At 30.5% G+C, this 23,127-nt stretch overlaps 1 protein-coding gene across 1 annotated transcript; it reads right to left on the reverse strand.

The window, feature by feature from the left end:
- Positions 1-4,685: 4,685 nt before the first annotated feature.
- LOC131656455 (B3 domain-containing transcription factor VRN1-like) lies at positions 4,686-6,018 on the reverse strand. Its single transcript, XM_058926170.1, has 4 exons — positions 5,936-6,018; positions 5,428-5,824; positions 5,163-5,308; positions 4,686-5,077 (listed from the first exon to the last, which is right to left on the reverse strand). Exons 1-4 carry the CDS (start codon positions 6,005-6,007, stop codon positions 4,838-4,840), a joined length of 855 nt encoding a protein of 284 aa, XP_058782153.1. The 5' UTR covers positions 6,008-6,018; the 3' UTR covers positions 4,686-4,837.
- Positions 6,019-23,127: the final 17,109 nt, after the last annotated feature.

Here is a 23,127-nt window from a genome sequence, read left to right on the forward strand (position 1 = left end):
ATTTGTAACATTGATTGGTTTGTGAAATACAACAATTCCATTCTGAGTATTTTACCACCTAATTTGTCTGACCATTCTCTTCTCCATATTAGTGATTCTAATGACACTAAGAGGCATAGTCAGTTTAAATTCAATAACGACTTATTGGATTTAGAAGGATTCTATGAGATGGCAAGGAAATCTTGGGAAAAACCAGTGCGGGGAGAGCCTATGTGTAGACTGTGGATCAAACTGCATAGACTAAAGGCTGATGTGAAGAATTTCAGTAAAAAAGCTGGAAACATGAAGACTAAACTGAATGAAGTTAGAACCAATCTACATACTGCTCAGAATGATCTCATCCTGAATAGGAATGATAGGAACATCATTGGGAGGATAAATCAACTGTCAGAGGAGCTTACTCAACTGCATGATCATGAGGAGGCCAGGCTTATTCAGAGGACCAAAATAAATTGGATAAGACAAGGTGATGAGAACTCTCAGTACTTTTATGCTTACCTAAAATCTAGACATAACAGAAATTGTATCAAGTACCTACAGAAAGAGAATGGTGACATTATCACTGGTCAAGATGATATTGAGAAGGAAGTCATGGACTTCTACAGCAGCTTAATGGGGGATAAAGCTAAGAGCATAAAGCATATTGACTTAGAGGCCATGAGAGAGGGAAAGCAGCTTGATGTGCATCATAAAATTTTCCTTGTTAGTAAGATCTCTAATAAGGAGATAGATGAAGCTATTAAAGGTATAGGAGATAACAAATCTCCTGGTATAGATGGGTTCAGTGCTAAATTTTTTAAGAAATGTTGGTATTTCCTGAAGGAGGATGTTAGAGAGGCTGTTAAAGAATTTTTCACTACAGGGAGGATGCACAACCAATTTAATAAAACAGTGGTTACTCTAATACCTAAGGGTGATAGTGCAAAAGGTATTAGAGAATATAGGCCGATTGCTGGTTGTACTGTGTTCCTGAAGATTGTTTCAAAAATCATCACTGCAAGAATGAGAAGTGTTATGCCTGAGATTATAAGTAAGAACCAAGCTGCTTTTGTAGCTGGGCAAGATATTCACAACCACATACACCTGGCCTATGAGTTAATTAAAGGTTATGATAGAAAGCAAGGTACTCCTAGATGTATGTTTCAAATAGACCTTCAAAAGGCCTATGATATGGTTCATTGGGAGGCTTTGGAGTGTATCATGAAGGAACTTGGCTTCCCCTGCACCTTTGTTCAATGGATTATGAACATTGTCTCTACTGTAGCTTATACTTTCAAGGTTAATGGAAAGTTCACTTAGAATGTGCAAGCGAAACGAGGGATAAGACAGGGTGATCCTGTCTCTCCATTACTGTTTGTCTTTATGATTGAATATCTTAACAGGTGTATGATGAAGATGCAGAAAAACCCTTGTTTTAAACATCATGCCAAGTGTAAAGAAATGAACCTGACCAACCTGACTTTTGCAGACGATATCCTCTTATTCTGTAGGGGAGATGTGAAGTCAGTTGATCTTTTAATGCAAGGTTTTCATGACTTTTCTAGTTCCACAGGACTGATTTTCAATCCTAAAAAATGCAAAGCATTTTATGGGAGTATTGATGCTGACAGTAAGCAACTGATTAACCAAATCACAGGTTTTGTTGAAGGCAGCTTTCCTGTAAAGTACCTGGGTGTCCCTCTCAGCAGTAAAAAATTAGGTATGCTACACTACCTACCTCTCATCGATAAAATTACTGCACGAGTTAGGCATTGGTCCTCAAAGTTACTAAGCTATGCAGGTAGAGTCCTACTGGTTAGGAGTGTTATCGGTTCTCTAACTCAGTATTGGATGCTCAACTTCCCTCTCCCTAAGGCTGTGCTTAAAAGAATTGATATTATATGTCGTATTTTTGTGTGGACTGGAAAAACTGACATGAGTAGGAAAAGTCCGGTAGCGTGGAGTCGAGTTTGCAGCCCAACAAAGTATGGTGGACTTGGACTACTGAATATTAATATTTGGAACCAGGTTGCCCTTCTAAAATGTCTCTGGAATATCTGCAAAAAGAGCGACAATCTATGGATACAATGGATTCACAATGTATACTTGAAAGGAAAGGATGTGCTGACTGTGGATATAGCTCTCAACTGGACCTGGATTTTAAAGAAAGTTGTGAAAGGAAGGGACTTGATTGATAAGATAAGGGTTGGCTGGAATCATATGGGTACTGCTGACAGATTCTCGATGCGTAGAGTGTATAATTGGTTGCTAGAAGAGAACACTGTCGTACCGTGGCACAGATTGCTATTGCATAATATGGCGAGACCTAAGGCTCGGGTCACACTTTGGATGCTCTGTCATGGGCATCTCCCCACGAAGGATAGGCTGAATCGTTTTGGTATTATTTCGAATACTCTCTGCAGTATGTGTGGTAAAGAAGAGGAAAATGCAGACCATGTTTTCTTCACATGTGATGATACAGTGGGGATTTGGCAAGGAATGCTCCATTGGTTGAACATTAGACACAAAAATCAGGTTTGGAGTAGTGATATTAACTAGATCATGGCTAAAGCTAAAGGCAGAGGTTGGAGAGCTAGGATCTTCCAAATGGCCGTTACGGAAACTATTCACGAAATATGGTTATACAGGAATGCTATAGTGCTCAAGAACGATACTTATAGAAACAATACCTTAGATAGAATTAAAAATAGTGTTGTATATAGGGGGTGGAGAAATAGGAAACTTAGGGAGCATATTGCATCTCTAATGGTATAGGTCTGTTATGATGGCTGAATCCTTTGGATTGCCTTGATTGTATTGACTTTTTTGAATTAATATATTGCTTGGTTCAAAAAAATAAATAAATAAATAAATTTGTTTGCGAAAAGATTCAATTTTTCAGTATAATGGCTCAATGCAAACATTTTACGTTCTATTTTTTTTATTTTTTATTAAAGCATTAGTTTTAAAATGTTGATTTTTGCCCAAGTGCTAATCTTTATGAAAAAATCATTCTTATATTGATCAAACTGATAAATATTTATTTTTCATAAATAAACAAAATTCTAATTGATTATCCAAATTAATTAGTGTTCATTATTTGAATTATTTTTTTAGCTATGGTGAGCCTTTAGGGTGAGGCCTAGGTTGCCCTATAGTGCTCATTATTTGAATTAGTGTTCGGTTTTGGTTATTTTTTCTCTTTTTTAATTTTCTTTTTTATTCTTTTCATGCTAAGTTTAAGAGAAAAACTTTCAACTCCAACAAAATTGTAGCCCCGGTAAACTTCTTCATCCACTCTAACAACTATCTCTCATCCTTTAGGGGTGTTCAAAATCGAACCGAGCCGATTTAATAGAGTAAAATCAAACCAAATCAAAATCACAAAAAACGGCATTTGGTTCGGATATGTTTGGGTCATTTTCTAATAAAAATAGTGTGTTAAATATTTGGTTCGGATGTGTTCGGATAATATTTAGGGTATGTCTTATATGTATATTGTATTGCTTAAAAATAGAAAGGAAAAAAGTGTGTTAAATATTTTTTTTTAAAACACAACACATTATCAATCATAAAAAAACATTTATCGCTTTTTAGGAATAATCATAATACGTTAATTTTATTTGTTGATTTTTCAATATGTATTATATACCTACTAGTATTATATTATCTTCATAAAGGTATGAATCAATAACCAAAATTTCAGAATAACATTTTATTTAATGAATTGTGTAATCCAAAATTTCAGATTTTGGTCTTGCCAAACTCTTTATCCCCTAAATCATAAATTTTTAACAAAAGTATAAAAAGTTTAATCGCAACATAATTTAATTGAATAATTTATAACAAAAAGAATTTCATTATTTACTAAATTTAATTTCAATAAAAGAAAAATTGTTTTAATGTTAGAATCTTCTTCTTCAATATCAAAATCATCGGTAAAAAAATCAACCGCATCTACAACCATTTTTTTAATTTTTTTATTTTAATTATTTTATTTTTTATTTTAATTTTTGATTAAAACAGTCAAAATGACATTGTTTTAATTTTTTAAAATAAAAAAAAATAAAAAAATGCATTTAAATCACCAGTTTCACAAAAACCGTCGGTTTTCCCGATTTTATCGATTTACATCGGTTTTGATCGATTCACACCAGTTCAATGACATTCCCGATCCAGCTATTGAACCAGACCGGTTACCTGACCAATTTCCAGTTCAATCGGTCCGACCGGCCGGTCAGGTTTTTAACACTGCGTGAAAGAGAAAGAAAGAATAAAGAACTAAAAGTAAAGTGTATTAATGTAATAGGATCAAATATGAAAATAAAATAAAATATTTATACTAATATGTAAATAATATATTTCATTGTTATAAAAATATTGGATTACACTTGTCTACTTATAAGTGGTCCACTTCATCATGGGTAAAGGTAACTTAAAAAAACCAGCTATGGATATTTGTGTTTTGTGTTCAATCTTAGAGGCTTCTGAACTGCAAATATCAAATAGTAATACCTAAATCCAAAAAAGTTTTTAAAACGTGTCTCAGCTTCATTTTAATGGCAACAAATATCTATCTATTAAAGGATTGCATGATAGTTGTCCATATTATGACTCATGAAATCAACATACTTGACAAACCCAAAATTGAATTATTAGAACTAGATGATAACAAAGGTTGCATTATGATTGGAAGTTACCCAATTAATAAGCATAATTAATATTCATGGCCTCAAAATCACAGATCCAGTTATCGAATAAATCACAATTACAACCAAAGCTGAATGTTTCTTCCCCATTTGATGGAAAGAAATTAGTGATCTCTAGATAAAGTAACTTTCACTAAAAAACAACAACCTTAAACAGATAGATTACTTTTCCCAGAGAAAACATGAACTTTAAAAACTAAATCTTGTTTGTTTATCTGTTCAAACACACAAACATCTCCTGATTGCAATCCACTCTCACTCGCAAATAAGGACCAACCAGCCGTTAGGAGGCTAACACGTAGCAATTTCACATTCCATGATCTTTTCCCAATCTTCAAAGTCACATAATTCTCTTTGTTCTCAATAACCCCTTTTAGATTTGGTACCGTCTGCATTGTATAGTAGTATTATCAATCAGTTCACAACATATATATTTTATTCTACCACATAGCACTGCATGAATTTAGACCTTACCAGTTGATAATCTGTGAGATGGTTAGGTTTTATGAGAATAGTGAAAAAAGGATTGCTTGTGATGAATCTTGCAGCTACTTCCTGAGCCCTATTTCCCTTTGGAGAATTCATTGATGTAGTTCTTCCACTAGTCTCCTTAATATCACCTACATATATATGTTAAATGGAAAACAGACTGGTAAATCATGATGCTTGATGTCTTCAGGTTTCAACTCTAGCATTTATTAAATATGTAGCATCATTCAGAACAGTTAAATCCAAATACCTCTAACTTTTTTATGTGGTCGAGGAGAAACTAATGGTGACTTCTGTCTAGCCTTCTTATCATTCAAAATCTCAACTGATTCATCATCAATATGGTCAAGGTTTTCATCTTCATCATTAAAAGTGTCACATGAGGAATCATAGTCAATTTCAACTGCATGCTGGTCAAGTATGATTACATCTAATTCTGAACTTCCTTCTTTATAGTATTTAAAGACTACCAAACAGCCATGTTGTAGAGAGTAATTTTGAGTAAAAATACTCCAACCCTTTTGAAACCAAATCTCACCATTGATGTTTTTCCAAAACACTTTCCATTTTGTGCCATCAGGAGGCTTCATCATCACTGGATTTGGTAGACCAGCACCGTGACTCCTTGTAAATTTATTCGGTATTTTCTGTCAAAAAAATATTAATATTAGAACTACAATTTTTCAAAAAAAAAAAACAGTAAAACAGATGTAACATAACGTAGGAGACAGTAGTAGCAAGTTAAAAGGAATGGTTACAATAGTTTGAAGATTGGTTTGAAGAATAATCTTGAAGAAACAGATGGGGATGGTGGAATTTTCTCTAGCCATGGATGATGGAGTTTGATGAGATAACGTGTGTGCTACTCTTATTCTATCTTCTATACTTATAATAATGCTAAAGCTAGCAAGCATGCGCTGTACCCTATAATCACTAGTACGTAACGTACTAGTAGTAGTATTATTTCTTGGTGTGAAAAAGCTGTTCATTTACTTGTGCTTATAACCTAACTAGCTACCTCATTATTACATCTCTAGAACAAAATCTTCCTTTTCATATTTCATCATGAGATTTGATTTCAGTGAATATTATCCCTCTCTCCTTATTTAGAATAATCTACTCAATAAAATACAGAGAAAAGCTATGTTTACACCCAATTTATAACACTACACCGTATATTATACCCTTTCCTATACCATTTGTGATTTTTTAAATAAGTTGTTTACCTTAAAATCTGTGCCATGTTATATTTACTTTGTAGTATAAAGTTGGTGTCATATACGGTGTCACTAAATTAGTGTAAAAATAGCAAAGCTGTAAAATAAAGCACAATTAAATTTATTTCTAATATCTCATTTCTTTTCATATCCAATGTTTCTTTTATTTCTAATATTTTCATTCATTTTTTTTATAGAATCTGACTATTGAAATCAAAGAGAAAAAAATGTTTTTATGTTTTAAATAATTTTTTTCAATGAGTTTAAATTTTGAAATCCTACTTATTATTAAGCTACTCCAATCCTACTTGCAAAATGAGAAGAAAAACATGAATAAGTCATGTAAACATTTTGCAAAAAGAATAAAAAGTTAAAAATAAAATAAACTCAATATAGACTTTTTTTTTAGCAAATTGTATTGATCAAAGAACAAAAATTATCAAACAAGATTAAAAAAAGACGAAGAGAGTCTCGGAGAGAAAATTACATCTCAATTGAAGTCTAACTTAAGTAAAATAAAAGGATTTTGCTATCAACGCTTTACAACTCCAAACTACGTCTTGAGAATTCCACAAGATACTCTTGAAAATGATATTGTTCCTAAACAACCACAAACTCCAAACGATAGCCAACCACATCCACCCCGCATTACCCCTTTTTACTTTCTTATTTTTTATGAAAATAAAAAGAACTCCATCTCCAAAAGCTTTCTTTATAAATTTAAAATCGACCGCTTTATGATTTAACAATCCTATCCAAACGGCCATTTCCTTCCAAACTTCATCCACCTTCCGACATAACAAAAGAGAACGGACCGAAGATTCACCAATTTCATCGCAAAAGACACAAGAAAGATTTGTAGGTATTGAAAGAATACCTCTAAAGGCTAATAAATCTTTTGTGGTGATCCTATTAATTAAGCATCTCCACCCGAAGACTCTGACTTTAATAGGAACCACCGCCTTCCAAATGGAAGCAAAAACAGTGTCAAAATGATTTACCGGGCCATACGGAATATACCTGCTGCAAAGGGAATCATAACAAGAAGAAACAGTGAAAGTTCTGTCTGCCAGCGGTCTCCAAACAACACTGTCTATGTGGACAACAACATGAGTGATGTGTTGCAGTAGGCGGCGCAACTCTTCAAACGAAGAAGCGGCCTCTGGAGTTGACAGATTTGGAATGCCAAAATCGCTCCAATGTCACTCACCTTTGCTCCAACCTCCCATGTCGGCAATAAAAACATCTTGTAAAAAAGAAAGGGCAGACATAACAGGAAACACAACCTTAAGAATCCCCACTTCCAACCATTGAGAGTGCGAAAACGAAATAGAAAATCTATCACCGACACAAAATTTACAATTCTTTCGGAAAAAAATTAGGCTCATTTCTTAAATTAAAATAGGATCCCTGAATTGATTGGGTCAGCCCTAGTCTTATTTTATAAATCAAAGTATTTGTTAAATCAACTCTTGTATCAAAAAGAAATCTATTATATATATATATATATATATATATATATATATATATATATATATATATATATATATATATATATATATATATATATATATATATATATTAAAAGAGACTCCAAAGTTTTTTTTTCCACATAATCATATTTCTTCCACATCAACAAAATCCTACGTGTCAATCTCCTAATTCATCCACCTTTTCCTCATCAATCATCAATATTTCACTAATATATCATAAATTAGTGAAATATAACTATTAATATTTCACTAATATCTGTAAATATATATATATATATATATATATATATATATATATATATATATATATATATATATATATATATATGACAGTATATATTTTACAATACTGATATAAAATTAGAAAATATTAATTTTATTATTATGAAAATATGAATTATTATAATGAAACATAACCTTATTTTCAAAAATAAAATGAACAAAGTTAGCAAGAAAAACAATTATAAATTAACTAAATCAAAACATCCTAATTTCAAATTTTTCTTAGCAGAAAAAAATGTTACAAACCAACTAAATTAAAACATCTTAATTTCAAATTTTTCTTATTTATTTTTTCCTTTTCAAATTTTGAAAAATTGGAACTATTATCAAAATTTAAAAATTGTTTTACTTATTTTTCTTTTTAAATTTTTGCATAATTAAAAACACTAAATAATATAATTTTTATAAATAAAATGAATAAAGAAAGTTCAAAATTTTCTTATTTGTTAATATTTTTTATATTTATATTTTCTAAAAATAATGAATAGAAAAAGGATTATTTAAAATTTATGATATCCAAAATTGACTAAAAAATAAGGCTAAATACTCTTTTTGGTCCCTTATGTTAACCTCGTGGTTCATTTTGGTCCCTTAATTTCAAAAAGTGTCATATTGGTCCCTTAACTCTTCAAAAGGTGTCATTTTAGTCCTTTTTGTCACATTAGCGACGGAAAAACTCAGAAATCGGTCGCTAAATTCGTCGCTAATATGACAAAAAGGACTTAAATGACACATTTTGAAGAGTTAAGGAACCAATATGACACTTTTTGAAGTTAAGGACCAAAATGAACCCCCAAGTTAACATAAGGGACCAAAAATGATATTTTGCCAAAAAATAAACTAAAAAAATATTTCATCTTTTAATTTATCATGTGTTAATGTGAAGCTTAAAAGTTAAAACTGACAAAAAAAATTGTTATAATTAAATAGGAAATGACAATGAATAGGAATAAATATCATAATTTAGTGAAATATACACGATAATATATATCTGAAAATATTAATATAAAGTTAAAAAAATATTGGTTTTATCATATGCAAATATGATTATTATAATTATAATGAAATATAAAGTTAGAAAATATTGATTGTATTTTTTGCAAATATATGAATAAAGTTGCAAGAAAAAATTATAAATTAATTAAATCAACACATCCTAATTTCAAAATTTTCTTATCAATTTTTTTCTTTTTTTCATTTTTGCAAAATCAACACATCATAATTTCAAAATTGTCTTATTTATTTTTTTCGTTTTATTTATGCATAATTAAAATCATCGAATAATATATTTTTCAAAATAAAATAAATAAAAGAAGTTCATTTGTTTATGATGTGTTATCTAAACAACACATTGTATTTTTTAGTTTATATTATTATATTTTTTGAAGAATTAATTAAAATTTATGTGAGCTTAAAATTGACTAAATATCATGGTAAATAAATAGTAAAAATAGTGTCAGGGTAATGAATATGAATAAATATCATAAATGAGGGAAACATAACAATTAATATATAACTAATATACAAAGTTGAAACTGAAATAATATAGGCGAAATACCCCTTTTATCCCTTAAGTATACTCCTTGGTTCACTTTGGTCCCTCAATTATTTTTCGTGCCAAATTTGTCCTTTAATTTTTCAATAGATGCATACGGGTCCCTTCCGTCTACTCCATTAGTCAAAGTCTGTTTAAAATCTACGTGGCAGTGACAGGTGGATTTGACAAACTCTTGTGATGGAATTAGCATCTAAAAAACCGACCACGCTTAAAGCTGTTTCTGGATTTTGATTATTGTTGTTCATATTCTTCCCCAAATTTTCTACAGTGAAAATTGGCCACAAATTTTATAAATTTTACAACATTGAAACAATTTACAAAACATTGAAACAATTTTATAACCTTCATTGAACCGACTTGAAACTTCTTTTTCAACATCAATCTTCAACAAACTTCATTACATCATCTTCAATCTTTCTCTGCTTCCATATCAATGCCTCACAACTTCATCATCTTCAACCACACAATAACCTTCGAATCTGCAAAAGAGAAGTAATTCTCATCACGAACCACATCGTTGATCATCATAACGTTAAACATCCTTGCTGTAAACCAGTCATAAAAACACGACTATATCACCTTCATTGGTTAAATCATATCGTAACGCCTTCACTCTACATCAATGCATCAACCGAGCCACAACGACGCAAATCCAAAACTGCACGGACTTGAGATTGAGAGAGGAAAGCGAGATTTGAAACCTGAGTTTGGATGAGAAAGAGGATTGCAGTCTGCTTGTTGTTTGAGAGCGATGAGAGAGGCTGAAAACGGAATCAGAGATGAAGGCTCAGAGGTTGGCGCCGTCGTCGCAGAAGAGGGAAAGAGATGAGTGCAAGAGAACCTGATGCTTCAACCCTAATCCTTTTCTCTTTCATTTTGATTTTTCTATTACTAATTTGGAAAAGACCTAATCCTTTTATTTTAATTTGCTGCTAATTGAATCTGTTAATTAATTGCTATTCATTTGAATTAAATGTTGAAATGTAAAATTGTTTCAATATTTTGTAAATTGTTTAAAATTTATAAAATTTGTGGCTATTTAATGGTTAGGGTTTCACTGTTAAAAATTTGGGGAAGAACATATGAACAACAATAATCAAATTCCAGAAATAGTTTTTAGCGTCGGTTTTTCAGATGCTAATTCCATCACAAGAGTTGACCAAATCCACCTGTCACTTCCACGTAGATTTTTAATAGACTTTGACTAACGGAGTAGACGGAAGGGACTTATATGCATCCTTTAAAAAGTTAAAGGATCAATTTGGCACGAAAAAAAATTGAGGGACCTAAGTGAACCAAGGGGTATACTTAAGGGACCAAAAAGGATATTTCGCCAATAATATATGAATATATTTTTGAGATTGATTTATCGAGAAAACAAAAATTAATATTATTTTAACTAAAAGTAATTATATCACACCAACTTTTTAACTACCATTGTCCGTTTTTTTCAATTAGTATAGCCATGCGTTTTGTAACACCCCACGCATATATGTCTAGAATAATATGCATGCAATGTCATAAATGGTACATAATGGCATCATAAATATATAAGCAGCGGAATATAGTACATGTCAGTACATAGTACAAAAGCCGAATGTATCATGACCAAAATAATACATAACAAGTACTAGTACATTACCCAAAATACAAGGACTAGAAAGCACGAAGCGGGACAAAAGATAACTACATCCAGCCAAGAACCATCAAGCAACAAACCCATCTCGCCTTTACCTCGGTCTTGCCTCGAACCACCTGAAAAGAGATAATGAGATTGGGGTGAGATTACTAATTCTTAGTGAGTTCACCTATCCTAAGGTCCACTCAGTTCTACAGGGTGCATGCATGAAATCGAATCCACCATGGATTCGGGTTCATCCTCACATCCAGTACAAGAACGGTGCAAACACGTGAATCGTTCGCCATAGGAGTCATCATATCTCAAGCACACCAATAGTACAAAAAATCACATGCAAACCCATACTCGTGTACGGGGAATCCAGAAGCAGTTCAACTAGTCTACTTAGGCCGCACCCCACACCCTCGGTGAGTAACCAAGTGCCTGTCGTCAAAAGACTCACACAAGACCATCGCTAGATGAGGCAGATGAGTCCTACATGGAATTCCATCAGTGACGAGTTACAGCGGTGATATTTCCTTTGCGCGTCACGATCCCGTCATCATCCATACGCAATATGGTTTCTGCAAGTGCGAAAACGTCTAATTGACTGCACAAGCTCACCAGAAGAAATCCTAGTGGTGTAGCCTACATGGCACCACTACAGGACAGTTACCAAGTGATATCGCCTAAGTGGCATTACTACTCCACCATACCAATCACGCCAAGTGTGTGCCGCCAAGTGAGACACGCCGTAAAGACTCTCACAAGCACACTACTATGGTAGCTTAGGTGTGTTTGTCGCACCGAGAACTCCGATATGTACCGCCAAGTGGGATTTGCCCTATAGACCCTCACAAGCATATCGCAATAGTACCATTAGAACTAAGCCCATTAACAATGGTGCCTTACCACCTAGTAGTTTGGCCTACTTCGATTCTAGCATACTTCACACCGTGTCATACGCATAGTACATACATCTGAACATTCAATCCAAACAAACGGAGAAATCAAGCTATCATACCCCAAAATTTTCCCACCACATTTTCATACTCAAGCTCATTTATCAGGACTTGACTGAATGTACACTCTCCTCAACAACAACCCTCAAACTAGGGTTTTGATCTTCTCAGAGTAAAATCAGTTTCTGATACCTTAAGTGGACTCCATGGCCTCTTTTATGATTCAAAGGATCCTCACCTCAAGTTTCAAGATCTGATTCCTAAGATTGCTCAGTCAACAACTCAGATAGTCAACAGTCGACTGGTTTGACCTAAAAGTCAACTATGGTCAAAGTACAGTCAAAATTCCTGATTTTTTAGCAACATCCTTATCTTGAAGTATCATTCATCATTTGATCAAGGGTTGATCATGATTCATCGAGGAAAGTTCATAAATCAACAAAACTCAAAGTTTCTAAATTAGGGTTTTTTGACCTAAAAGTCAACTAAACTTTGACCAGCCATAACTTTCACATGGAACATCATAAATTTCCTATCCAGAGCTCATTTTTAAGGAAATTGAATTACCTACAACTTTGTCTCTCACATGCCAAGTCTAAAAATGCTTCATTTGAGAGATATGGATCAAAAGATTATAGGTCCTTTTTGAAAGTCAACCAAAAGCAGTTTTTTGTCAAAGCCTATATCATCAAGATAAAATCCTCAAATAGAAAAAAGGTTCCAAAGTGGTTTGTAGAGGACATCTTAAGGTTTCCAAAAAGTCCTAGAACTCTTCCATATCTTAAAAATTTGAGGGAGATATGCCTTGTCAAAGTTGGATAATTTTGAGAGGAAAAATGTGAAATAAAAGGCTCCGAAATGAATCTTTTTGCAAAGGAACCCAATCTTTCTTGGCCCAATCTTCATCCTTATGATATCCAAGGCCCTAAATCCAATTTCCATGAATTATTGGATAATATTTGATTTTATTTGAATTTTTATTCATTTAAATATGATTTAAAAAACCAAATAATAAAAAATCATGAGAAGGATTTGATGTGATTTTGATTTCCAATCATAACCAATCAAATAAACATCATATTTTTCACTTAAAATCGTGCAAACAAGATTGGATTCAATAGGATTGAAATTGGAGCAAAGTTAGAAAGATTGCATTCAATAATCAATCAAGTTCCAATCTCTTTAATTCACCAATATTTGATTCAATTTCTGAACCCTAATCATTCTCCTATATATATACAAACTTGGCAGACCTAAAGGAGACGAGATTTGAGAGAGAGGGCAAGGGTTTCAAAGCTTCAAGAATATCAAAAATAGTGAATTTTCGGATTCATCATTGCAATGAGTCTCAAAGCAAAAAAAATCATTCCAATATTTTCCTGAGGTATTATAGTGTAAGTCTATGTGATTCATAACAGGTGATGGTGCATAGAATCCGTATGGCGTAGTCAACATATTCATGCATATTTCAATTTTTTCGTATTTATCATGTTATCGTGTTCTAATGTTTTTTGATTGCTTTGTTGAGTTTCTGGAACGTATTAGGACAAGATTGAGCCATTGAAACAAAGCTTGGGTGCCTAAACCATAGGTCACTATTGTTAGGGCAAGGAGGAAGATGATCTTCGTATCCCCTCATACAAAACGTTTTAGGCTGAGATAACCCCACCATTGAAGTCGTGGTGATCGATTTAGGAGGGATGGGTCGTTTTTATTATTGTTCATCATGTTATTTTGCAGGTTTTGATTGCCCAGGTTTTCGAAGGATAATTCGCAGCAAAAATCGTAGGAGATTCCATGGCTAATTCTGCAGGTAATCTGGAGGAAGAAGATGGAGTACGTGGACCACACCAAGTCCCTTTCTCTTCGTTTGCGTGGCGCAGTATGATTCGCCGGTCAACCGTCAATGATCCTCTCTCTCCGTATCATTGGACGCGCATGGCACGCTGGGGCCCAACTTTGACTTTCCAATTCATTCATTACTTTTATATTAATATATTGTTGACTGTTTGAATAACGAATTAAAGGTTTGGTGTAGTTGGCAAGGAGGGCGTGGATGTCACTTGGAAGTCCCGGGTTCAATCCCCAAGGAAGACTTTTTTTTTCTCAAATTATCTGAAGATCCAGTGCCAGGTTCTCAATATTTTTTTTTATTTTCTTTATTTCAAGTGTTTTTATTTACTTATTTTACAAAATCCTTTTTCCAAAAAAAAAACTCTTTTTTTCTTTCTTTTAACTAATAGTGGTAATAGTAATAACTTTTTTATTTCAATCTTAAGTTTTTATTTAGTTAATAATTTAAATTTAGGTTTTAATTTTAATTAGATTAAGTTTAAGTTTTAATTTTAATTAGATCAAATAACTTAGGTTTTAATTGTTAGAAATTTTTTTAATTAGGATTAATAATTTAAATAATTAGGGTTTAATCTTAGGTTAATTATAATTATAATTAAGTTTAGCTTTTTTTAATCAAAACCGCAGGTAAACCTTAGAAACCATCAATGTAAGAGTTGTCTATTAGCTGTAGGCTAGGTTTTTGACACTTAGGTCTTTAGCCATTAGGTTTTTGTCAATGCATTTTCAAACCTTAAATTTCTATGTTGCGATTTCTCTTCTCATCTTAAACTCCAGTGTATGTCGTATGCCTTTAATTTAGTTATTTATTTAAATTTCTGCCATTATTTAATTTTTTGCCTTTAACTTTAATTATTTATTTTTAAGTTTCGTTTTTACTATTTATTTTAAATTCTAGAAAATGTGTATAGGCTTGCAAGATTTTTTTGTAATAGTTTAGTTTTTCTGCCTTTCTTTTCCGCCTTTAATTTTCCGCATACAGGTGTTTATTGTAATAGCGTAGGACTATTAAACTGTTTTATTTTTCTGCTATGGTTAGTAATCCTAGGGAGTGACAAGCCTGCTAATAAATTTAGTTTTTCTAAATTAAAAGATAAAATATCCGAACTGAATCACGTGATTGTGCCACACACACACCTTTAGGGTAACCTCTTTTATTGCCTTGTTGACTTATTGCCTGGTGCCTTTTAATTATGATTCTAAAATAGTCAAGTCCCTCGATTCCGAGGATGCCTAAAGCAAATGTTGCCCTCAGTTCATAAATCATCATAAGATCATGTGTCCCTTCGAAGTTGCCTTAACAAAAATGATCTTGTCCCTCGATGTTGCCTCGGTTTGAATGATGATTGTCCCAAGTGCTAAGGTATCCTCGCCTGTTGCCTAAATGACTATCCTATCCTTCCCTGAGACTACCTACCCTCTATATGGTAGGGACAGTTTTATGGCGAACGATAATTTCTCGATGACCATTAACATCCAATGAAAGGACTTTCTACCCTCTCATGGTATGGATAGCCTTTTCAAACCGAAAAGCTAAAAGAACAATTTTTCTAACTTAGGGTAGGTGCTCCTGATTGCTTACTCTTTTCAAATTCAAAACTCTTTTTCCCACTCATTTTCAAATACTTTCAAAAACAAGTTTACGCTTATTTACAAGCTAAAGTCCTTAACAAAGTTTTTCAATTCACACACGACACTTTTCAAACAATTCAAACAAACAATTGAGCTAAGCAATTAAGAGCTCATGGATAACCATGGATATAAAGGGTGCTTACACCTTCCCTTTGTATAACCTACCCCCCGAACTCAAAATCTTTTTAAAAGGTCTTTCCTGTTCTTTTACCCTTTCTATATATTGGATAAAATAAAAGTCGGTGGCGCCTCTTGCTTACCGCAACATTTCAAAAAGTCAGTTCTCCCACCGTATTACACAAGCCAACAATCATCTATGATATAACTTTAATCACAAGTTACAACATGTTCAATTTTATAAAGAATTGATTAACCAATTGACATGTACTTCTATCATTTCTTCTAAATCACATGTTTGTTTTGTTTGTGTATGTGTTTCAGAAAAAGATTTGTTGAAAGATTGACTCTTTTATAAAAAAATGATTGTATTTACATTATAATTTCAATTTTCTTCCATTAGTTCTTATTTTAATAGATTGACACTGTGTCACTCTCATCTTTTTATTATAGTAGGATAAACTATTGTTTTTATGAGATTATATTTTTCACCCTCTAAAGTCACATACTACAATCTTTTTATTTTAGTTCATTTTATGTAATAGGTATGTCACTACCAACACTCTCAATGGTAGAAATTTTATTATCTTTATATTTTATATTTTTCGATCATATTATTTGATATATGCTCTTATAGTTCTCATAATTTGAGATTTTGTCTTTTGTGCAGGAGGAATATATTTTGGAATTATTACATGTCAACGTGTATTATAGAACATTCTTTTCGAGAATATGATTTTAACTCACAATTTTTACATGTATTTTGATCTATTAAATTAAAAAAATTATTATTTTTATTGAACTATTGATATTTGTCATCCGATGATAATTAATTTGATTGTGACTAATATAATAATTTAACGATTAAAAATTAAAATGGTATATATTATCATAGAAGAAAAATCTTATAAACTCTATAAATTAATATTAAATATAATTATATAATTATATTTTAAAATGCATTCGACCATAACTATATGATTATACTTACCCATTTTTTAAAATATTTTTATGGTCAAAATAGTTTTAAGCACTTATGATAAAAGTAAACAAAGGTTAAATTAATCTTAGTGTAGAATTATTATATGTGTATTATTTATAAAAGTTTTTCTATATATAAAGTAAAGATAAATCATTATTATATTTAAACTATGCATAAATAAATGTTTCTTCTAAACAACATTTTTTACATTTCTTATAATATTCCGTTCTTTCTTCTATTTTTTAAATAATTATAGTAACTTATATAAATTTTAATATAATTCGATAAAATAACATTAAGATTTAACAAATAAAACAAAACGTAATCATGAAATAGTTAAAACACAACATTGAATAAATTTAAACTAATTTGTATTCTACTATTTTTATACCATTATAAATTCTACATGACCATTGATGATATCTTTAATAATTATTTAAAAAATAAAAAATAATCATAAAGTAGTCAATTATCATTATTATCATTATTGATTTCTTATTTTATTAGTAGTCAATTATCATTACTGGTTTGTTATTTTATTATTAATCAATTATCATTATTATAATTGATTAAATTTTATTATAAGCAGACCATTAAATTATTGTTCCATTTCTTAGTATTTATTTTCTTTCTATTAATAGTTATAATTTAATAAAAATTCATTATAAATATGTTATAATTTAATAAAAATTCATTATAAATTTGCCACAATCAATTGTTATTACCACATTAAATACTTTCTATGTCTTACCAAACTTTCATTTTTTTTTCAATCCATCATATCATCATTTTTCTTAAGTACACCTAAAAATTAAATTAACTAATTTAGTGTTCCAAAGCACTACGAATATTGATTTCAAATATGAATATTAACTTTACAAAGCAATTACGCGCAAAATATTTAAATTATTATTTTTTTCCGTATATAAAAATAATACTATTTATAAAAATACTTAAATTAATCATAGATTGTTTTCCTTTATTTTAATTTCACCGTATTACATGTTTGATTATTTGCATGATTTTTTATTATATTTAGTAGATTAAACATATATTTTAACTCTATCTTATAATATTATTAAATCAAAAATTAAAATTAAAATTAACTATTTAGTATAGTTAATAAATTCTATAAAATAATATCTAAATAGTATTTAATTACACTCATGGCCTTTTATTTACACTTATACCAAAAAAAAAAAAAATGACATACTTTATTAATATTTTAAATTTTTTATGCATGTATAAATAACACATGTGAAAACCATTTTTTATTGAATACTAAAAGTAAGTCAAGGTATAAACTATAATTATTAATTATCTTTATCAAAGAAAAGGTTTGAAAAACATAAATATGTTTTTGCATGACTTTTTATACACTAAAATGGTTGGCTGATCCGATGTTGATTATTGATCAAAATGTCAGCAGCATCATTGTTAATGACAAGTGGGACTTCTCTATAGCTGTTACTCCCATTCCTCCCTCTCTGCAGATGCAAATTTCAAAGTGTTTCATTCCTATTGATTGTCGGCATGATATGAGAGTTTGAATTCATTCTTAGTCTGGAGATTTATCCACCAAGATTGCTTATGAGTTTAAGCGGCTAAAAGGTGATCAGAAGGAGTGGTGGCGGTGAATTTGGGCCAAAACTATCCCTCCATCCAAATCTTGTTTGGTTTGGAGACTTTTGCACCGGAAGGTGCCTACGGATGATCAATGGAGACGTAGGAATTTCGCTATGGCTTCCAAATGTGTCTTATGTTGTGCGACATAAGAAACAGATCAACATCTCATTTTTTATTGTTCTTATGCCTCTTATCTTTGGAAATGGTTACAAACCATTCTCAATCTTCCCCTCCCTATCTCCAGATAGTCCGATATTTGGAGTATTTATAGAAAGTCTTATTCTGCCCAATGCAAAACGGTTTCGACAGTTGCTTTCATATTCATTCTCAATGCTATTTGGATGGCAAGGAATAGGTTAGATTTCATAACAGCTTATGTTCGGTTTTTTCTTCCATTGCTTACATTCTTGTCGCTTTCTCATTGGCGGGGAACTGTTCTTCTGCTACCTCATATGTTAATATGGATGAATTTATGATTATCAAAAAGTTCAATGTCACTATTCCTCTGCTAGAGCACCGAATATATTGGAGGTTATTTGGAAGCCCACTCCTAGAGGTTGGATTAAATTTAATTGTGACGGTGCCGTTGTATCTTTGGGTCTATTTGGTTGTGGTGGCATTGGTAGAAACAGTGACGACGTTTTTTTGGGAGCTTTTGCTTCTTCTTCGACTGGTGCCAACTCTCATGGCCGAACTCTACGGTGCTATTCTTGCAATTCAGTTCGCCTTTGAGAGAAATTGGAATAATATTTGGTTGGAGACGGACTCAACAGCAGTTGTCAAAGCGTTCAATTCGCCGCTTAAAGTTCCTTGGCAAATTAGGAATAGATGGTTGAATTGTATAAATATTGTTTCTAGCTGGAATTTTATGGTTTCTCATATCTTTAGGGAAGGGAATAGTTGTACGGATGCACTTGCTAATCTTGGGTTATCCTTACCTGATTATACTATTTTTTCTTCCATCCCCTCCTTCTTAAGGGCTGATTTTGTAATGAACAGACTCGGCATGCCGTTCTTTAGGTTTGTGACTTATTGGTAGGGTTTTGGTCTGGTCCCCTATCCTGTATCAGCTTTCTTTTTCTTAATATATATGCAGTTAAAAAAAATACACTAAAACTAACTCCAAAAAAAAAGAATCAATTTCATTCTAAAAGCAAGAATTTATTTATATATATATATATATATATATATATATATATATATATTTTAAACAATAATTTAAAAAATTATTTATTAAAAATTATTAGGATAAAATTGTTTACTTAAATCAGAATGTTGGGTCAATTCTCTAAAAAGTTATTAGCCTTAAAATTATTTACTATTAACATCTTTAAAATAACTATTATTATAGTGAATAATAAAAAATTATATAATAATGAAATTAATCAAACTAATTGACAGTTATTAGCTACCATAAAATCATAGAATAAAAAGTTATATAACAGTATAGTTAAAAGTAGGGGTGGGAATAGGCCAGGCCGGCCTACAGGGGCCTATGGCCTATCCTATATAAGGTCAGGTCAGACTTATTTAACAAAAAGGTCAGGCTTAGGCTTTTTTAACAGCCTATTTGATAAAATAGCCCAGGCTTAGGCTATTAAAAAAGCCTATCAAGTCTTATAGGTCGGTCTATATTTTCATGTATATTAAAAATAGGTTAAATAAATCGGCCTATATTTGCATGTTTATTAGAAAAAAGACTAAATAGGCAAGCCTATATATGCATATATATTAGAACAAAGGCTAAATAGGTCAGCCTATATATGCATATATCAGACGACTTATAAGGTTTCTTAAATAATATGGATTAATTGAAATCCATAATGAAAAATAGGCTTTCAGGCCAGGCCAGACTCTTAAAAAGGTCAGGCCAGGCTAAAAAAGAGAGCCTATTATAGGCCAAAGGCCAGGCTCTGACCTCCAAACCAGACTAAACCGGTGGTGATAAGCCAAAAAAATTAATAGAAATATTTGATATTGTCATCAAATATTAATATTAAAACAAATTTTATAATTATTACCCATATATTTTAATATTATTATCAATTCAAAAATAGTTGAATAAAAAATAATGGAAAGGTTTGAACTTATTAATTAAAATATTCAAAATTGATAACATAGAATAAAATCAGCATTTTAAAAACATTTATATGTTTATTAGTAAATGAAAGTTAAATAAAAATAAATATAATTGAATTTATTTGTCAAAAATATTTTAAATTATAATTATTATTTTTTTAAAGTATAATTGTTAAATAGAAATAAATATATTTGAATTCTTTTGTCAGTACAACTATGAAGTTTTAAGTACAATTATAAAGTTTTTTAAGAAATCGATAATATTTCATTTTTCAATAATTAAATTTATAGTTTAAGTTTTCTCGTTTCATATTAATGAACTTTAAAATTTATTAATGTTGTATTAAATAAATTTTTCTTTTAGTTTTTTGACATACAAGGCAATATATATACTAATTATCTTATTATAAGCTTCTTCAAATTTTTTCAAATATTTTTAAAAAATTTATCGCAAAATTTATAATTTTAAATATTTAAACTAATATCCCGCATATAAAAAATAGGTTTGTTTTGGTCCTACTTATAAAAAATATTTGAATAAATAGTAAAAAAAAATCGTTTTTAAAAATAATGTCGTTTATAAAAAAAATTGAACTTATTTCATATATAAAAATTGTTTTGTTTTGGTTCATTTTTATGGGTTGAGAATTAATAAAACAAAAATATATTTAGAATATCACTGTTATTTTTATCGTATTTGAATCAGTAATATATATTTTTTTCGTATTTACATTATTAACACACATTTAATATATTTTTATTTTAATGCTATAAATTTCAATAAGACAACATATATAGTGATAAGTGCAATTAAAAATTTATATTGTCTGTAAGACATCATTTTAATTATATAAATTAATGATATTATAGTGATCATAAGGCATTATTTTAATAATTTAAATTTTGATAAGGCATCATTTTTAAAAATAATAAAGAGATTGATAAATGCATTTTTAATTCTTTATAGTGATCATAATGAAATTTTAATTATTGTTGAAAACTAAGTGTTATAATGAGAAGTAAAAGGGGATTAATTAATTATTTTTAAAATCTATAAATGAGAACATAAATTAATTTAAATTACTATAAATAAAATGTAACCACGAATTACTATAAGTAAAAATTGTATGGGAGAGAAAAAAGGCGAAAATATTTTAAATTTTTTTTAAATACAAATAAGTAATATCTTGTGAGAAAAAGAGTATATTATGAGTGATTTTATTACACTGTTGATTCTTTCAATTTTCCTTTGCAGGATCATAAAAAAATCATTAGATATTGTCTAACATAATATTCTACTATATAGCATAAACATATCATGTATGAATTAATCATCGTCTGAACTACCTGTTTAAGAAATATTAATTTCAATATCTTTAAATCACTTAATTTCAAAACAGAATATTTTCTATCATAAAGTTGAGAAAGTTCAAAATAATGCATAGAAGAAAGTTGAAAGTTGTAACTATTAACATGGTAATTAATCCTATGTGAATGTTTAAAAGAATATTCTAATAACACGTGCTTTGTTTTGATTAATCACTAATGTGAAACAAAGCTTGTGTTTAACCTACATCAACAACGTATTTTCAAGTAGGATTTGGTTGGTTCAAGAACTCAACAAAAAGTTGATTAAACTTACTCCATATATTGCAAATTGAAACAATACGATCAAATTGATTATAACTGCATGAGAGAGAAAGCAACAACATTAGCACCTACGGAAATCATCTGCAATTTGCAAATCAAAATTTGAGAGTGTGACCCTGAACAAAATATCCAGCCTAACAATACCAATATTCGTTAATTAAACTATATTGCTTATAGTTAGTCCTACTGCTTCTTACATTTGGTTATATAAGAAGTTATTAATTATGAGTCTGCTTATTCTTAAGTTCTAACCTTCCATTTTGAACAAAATCAACTATTTCATGATTTTCATTCAAAATATCAGCAAGGTTTTCACCACTTTTGCTTCCCATATAAACTACATAAACCTGAAATTCATTAAATATTCCAAAATGTGATTCACATACTCAACTCAACCAAGAAATAACCATAAAAAAATATAGTAATGTATATATACTTGAAGTTTAGCATGTATTCACAATGCAACATTCCTAACAAATAAAGGAAAAAAATCCATATAAAAATTCAAGTCACATACAACCATCGACAATATAGTACCAAAGAGCTCTGATATCAAAATCCCACAACTAAACGAAAAAAGTTAAAACACAATCAAAACACTAACCTCAGAAAATTCAATACGAAAATAACATAGTCATTGTTATTATTGCAACAAATATTCAAATCAAAAGTTAAAAAAATTACCCGCGATAACGAATTGGCGATTGTATTGCATCCGCTTGTGTGCACAACCGCGTGACTACTTATTCTTGTCTTACTTCGCAATCTTAGGAGTTTCCATCTTGCAATAGCTTATTTTAGCTTTATACCGCACTAAGTTTAAAGACAAAATCAGGGGAAATGTGTTTTCCTGAAGCATATCTCATGCCCAACCTAAAAA

Source organism: Vicia villosa, linkage group LG3 (genome assembly GCF_029867415.1).
Source record: "Vicia villosa cultivar HV-30 ecotype Madison, WI linkage group LG3, Vvil1.0, whole genome shotgun sequence".
NCBI lineage: Eukaryota > Viridiplantae > Streptophyta > Magnoliopsida > Fabales > Fabaceae > Vicia > Vicia villosa.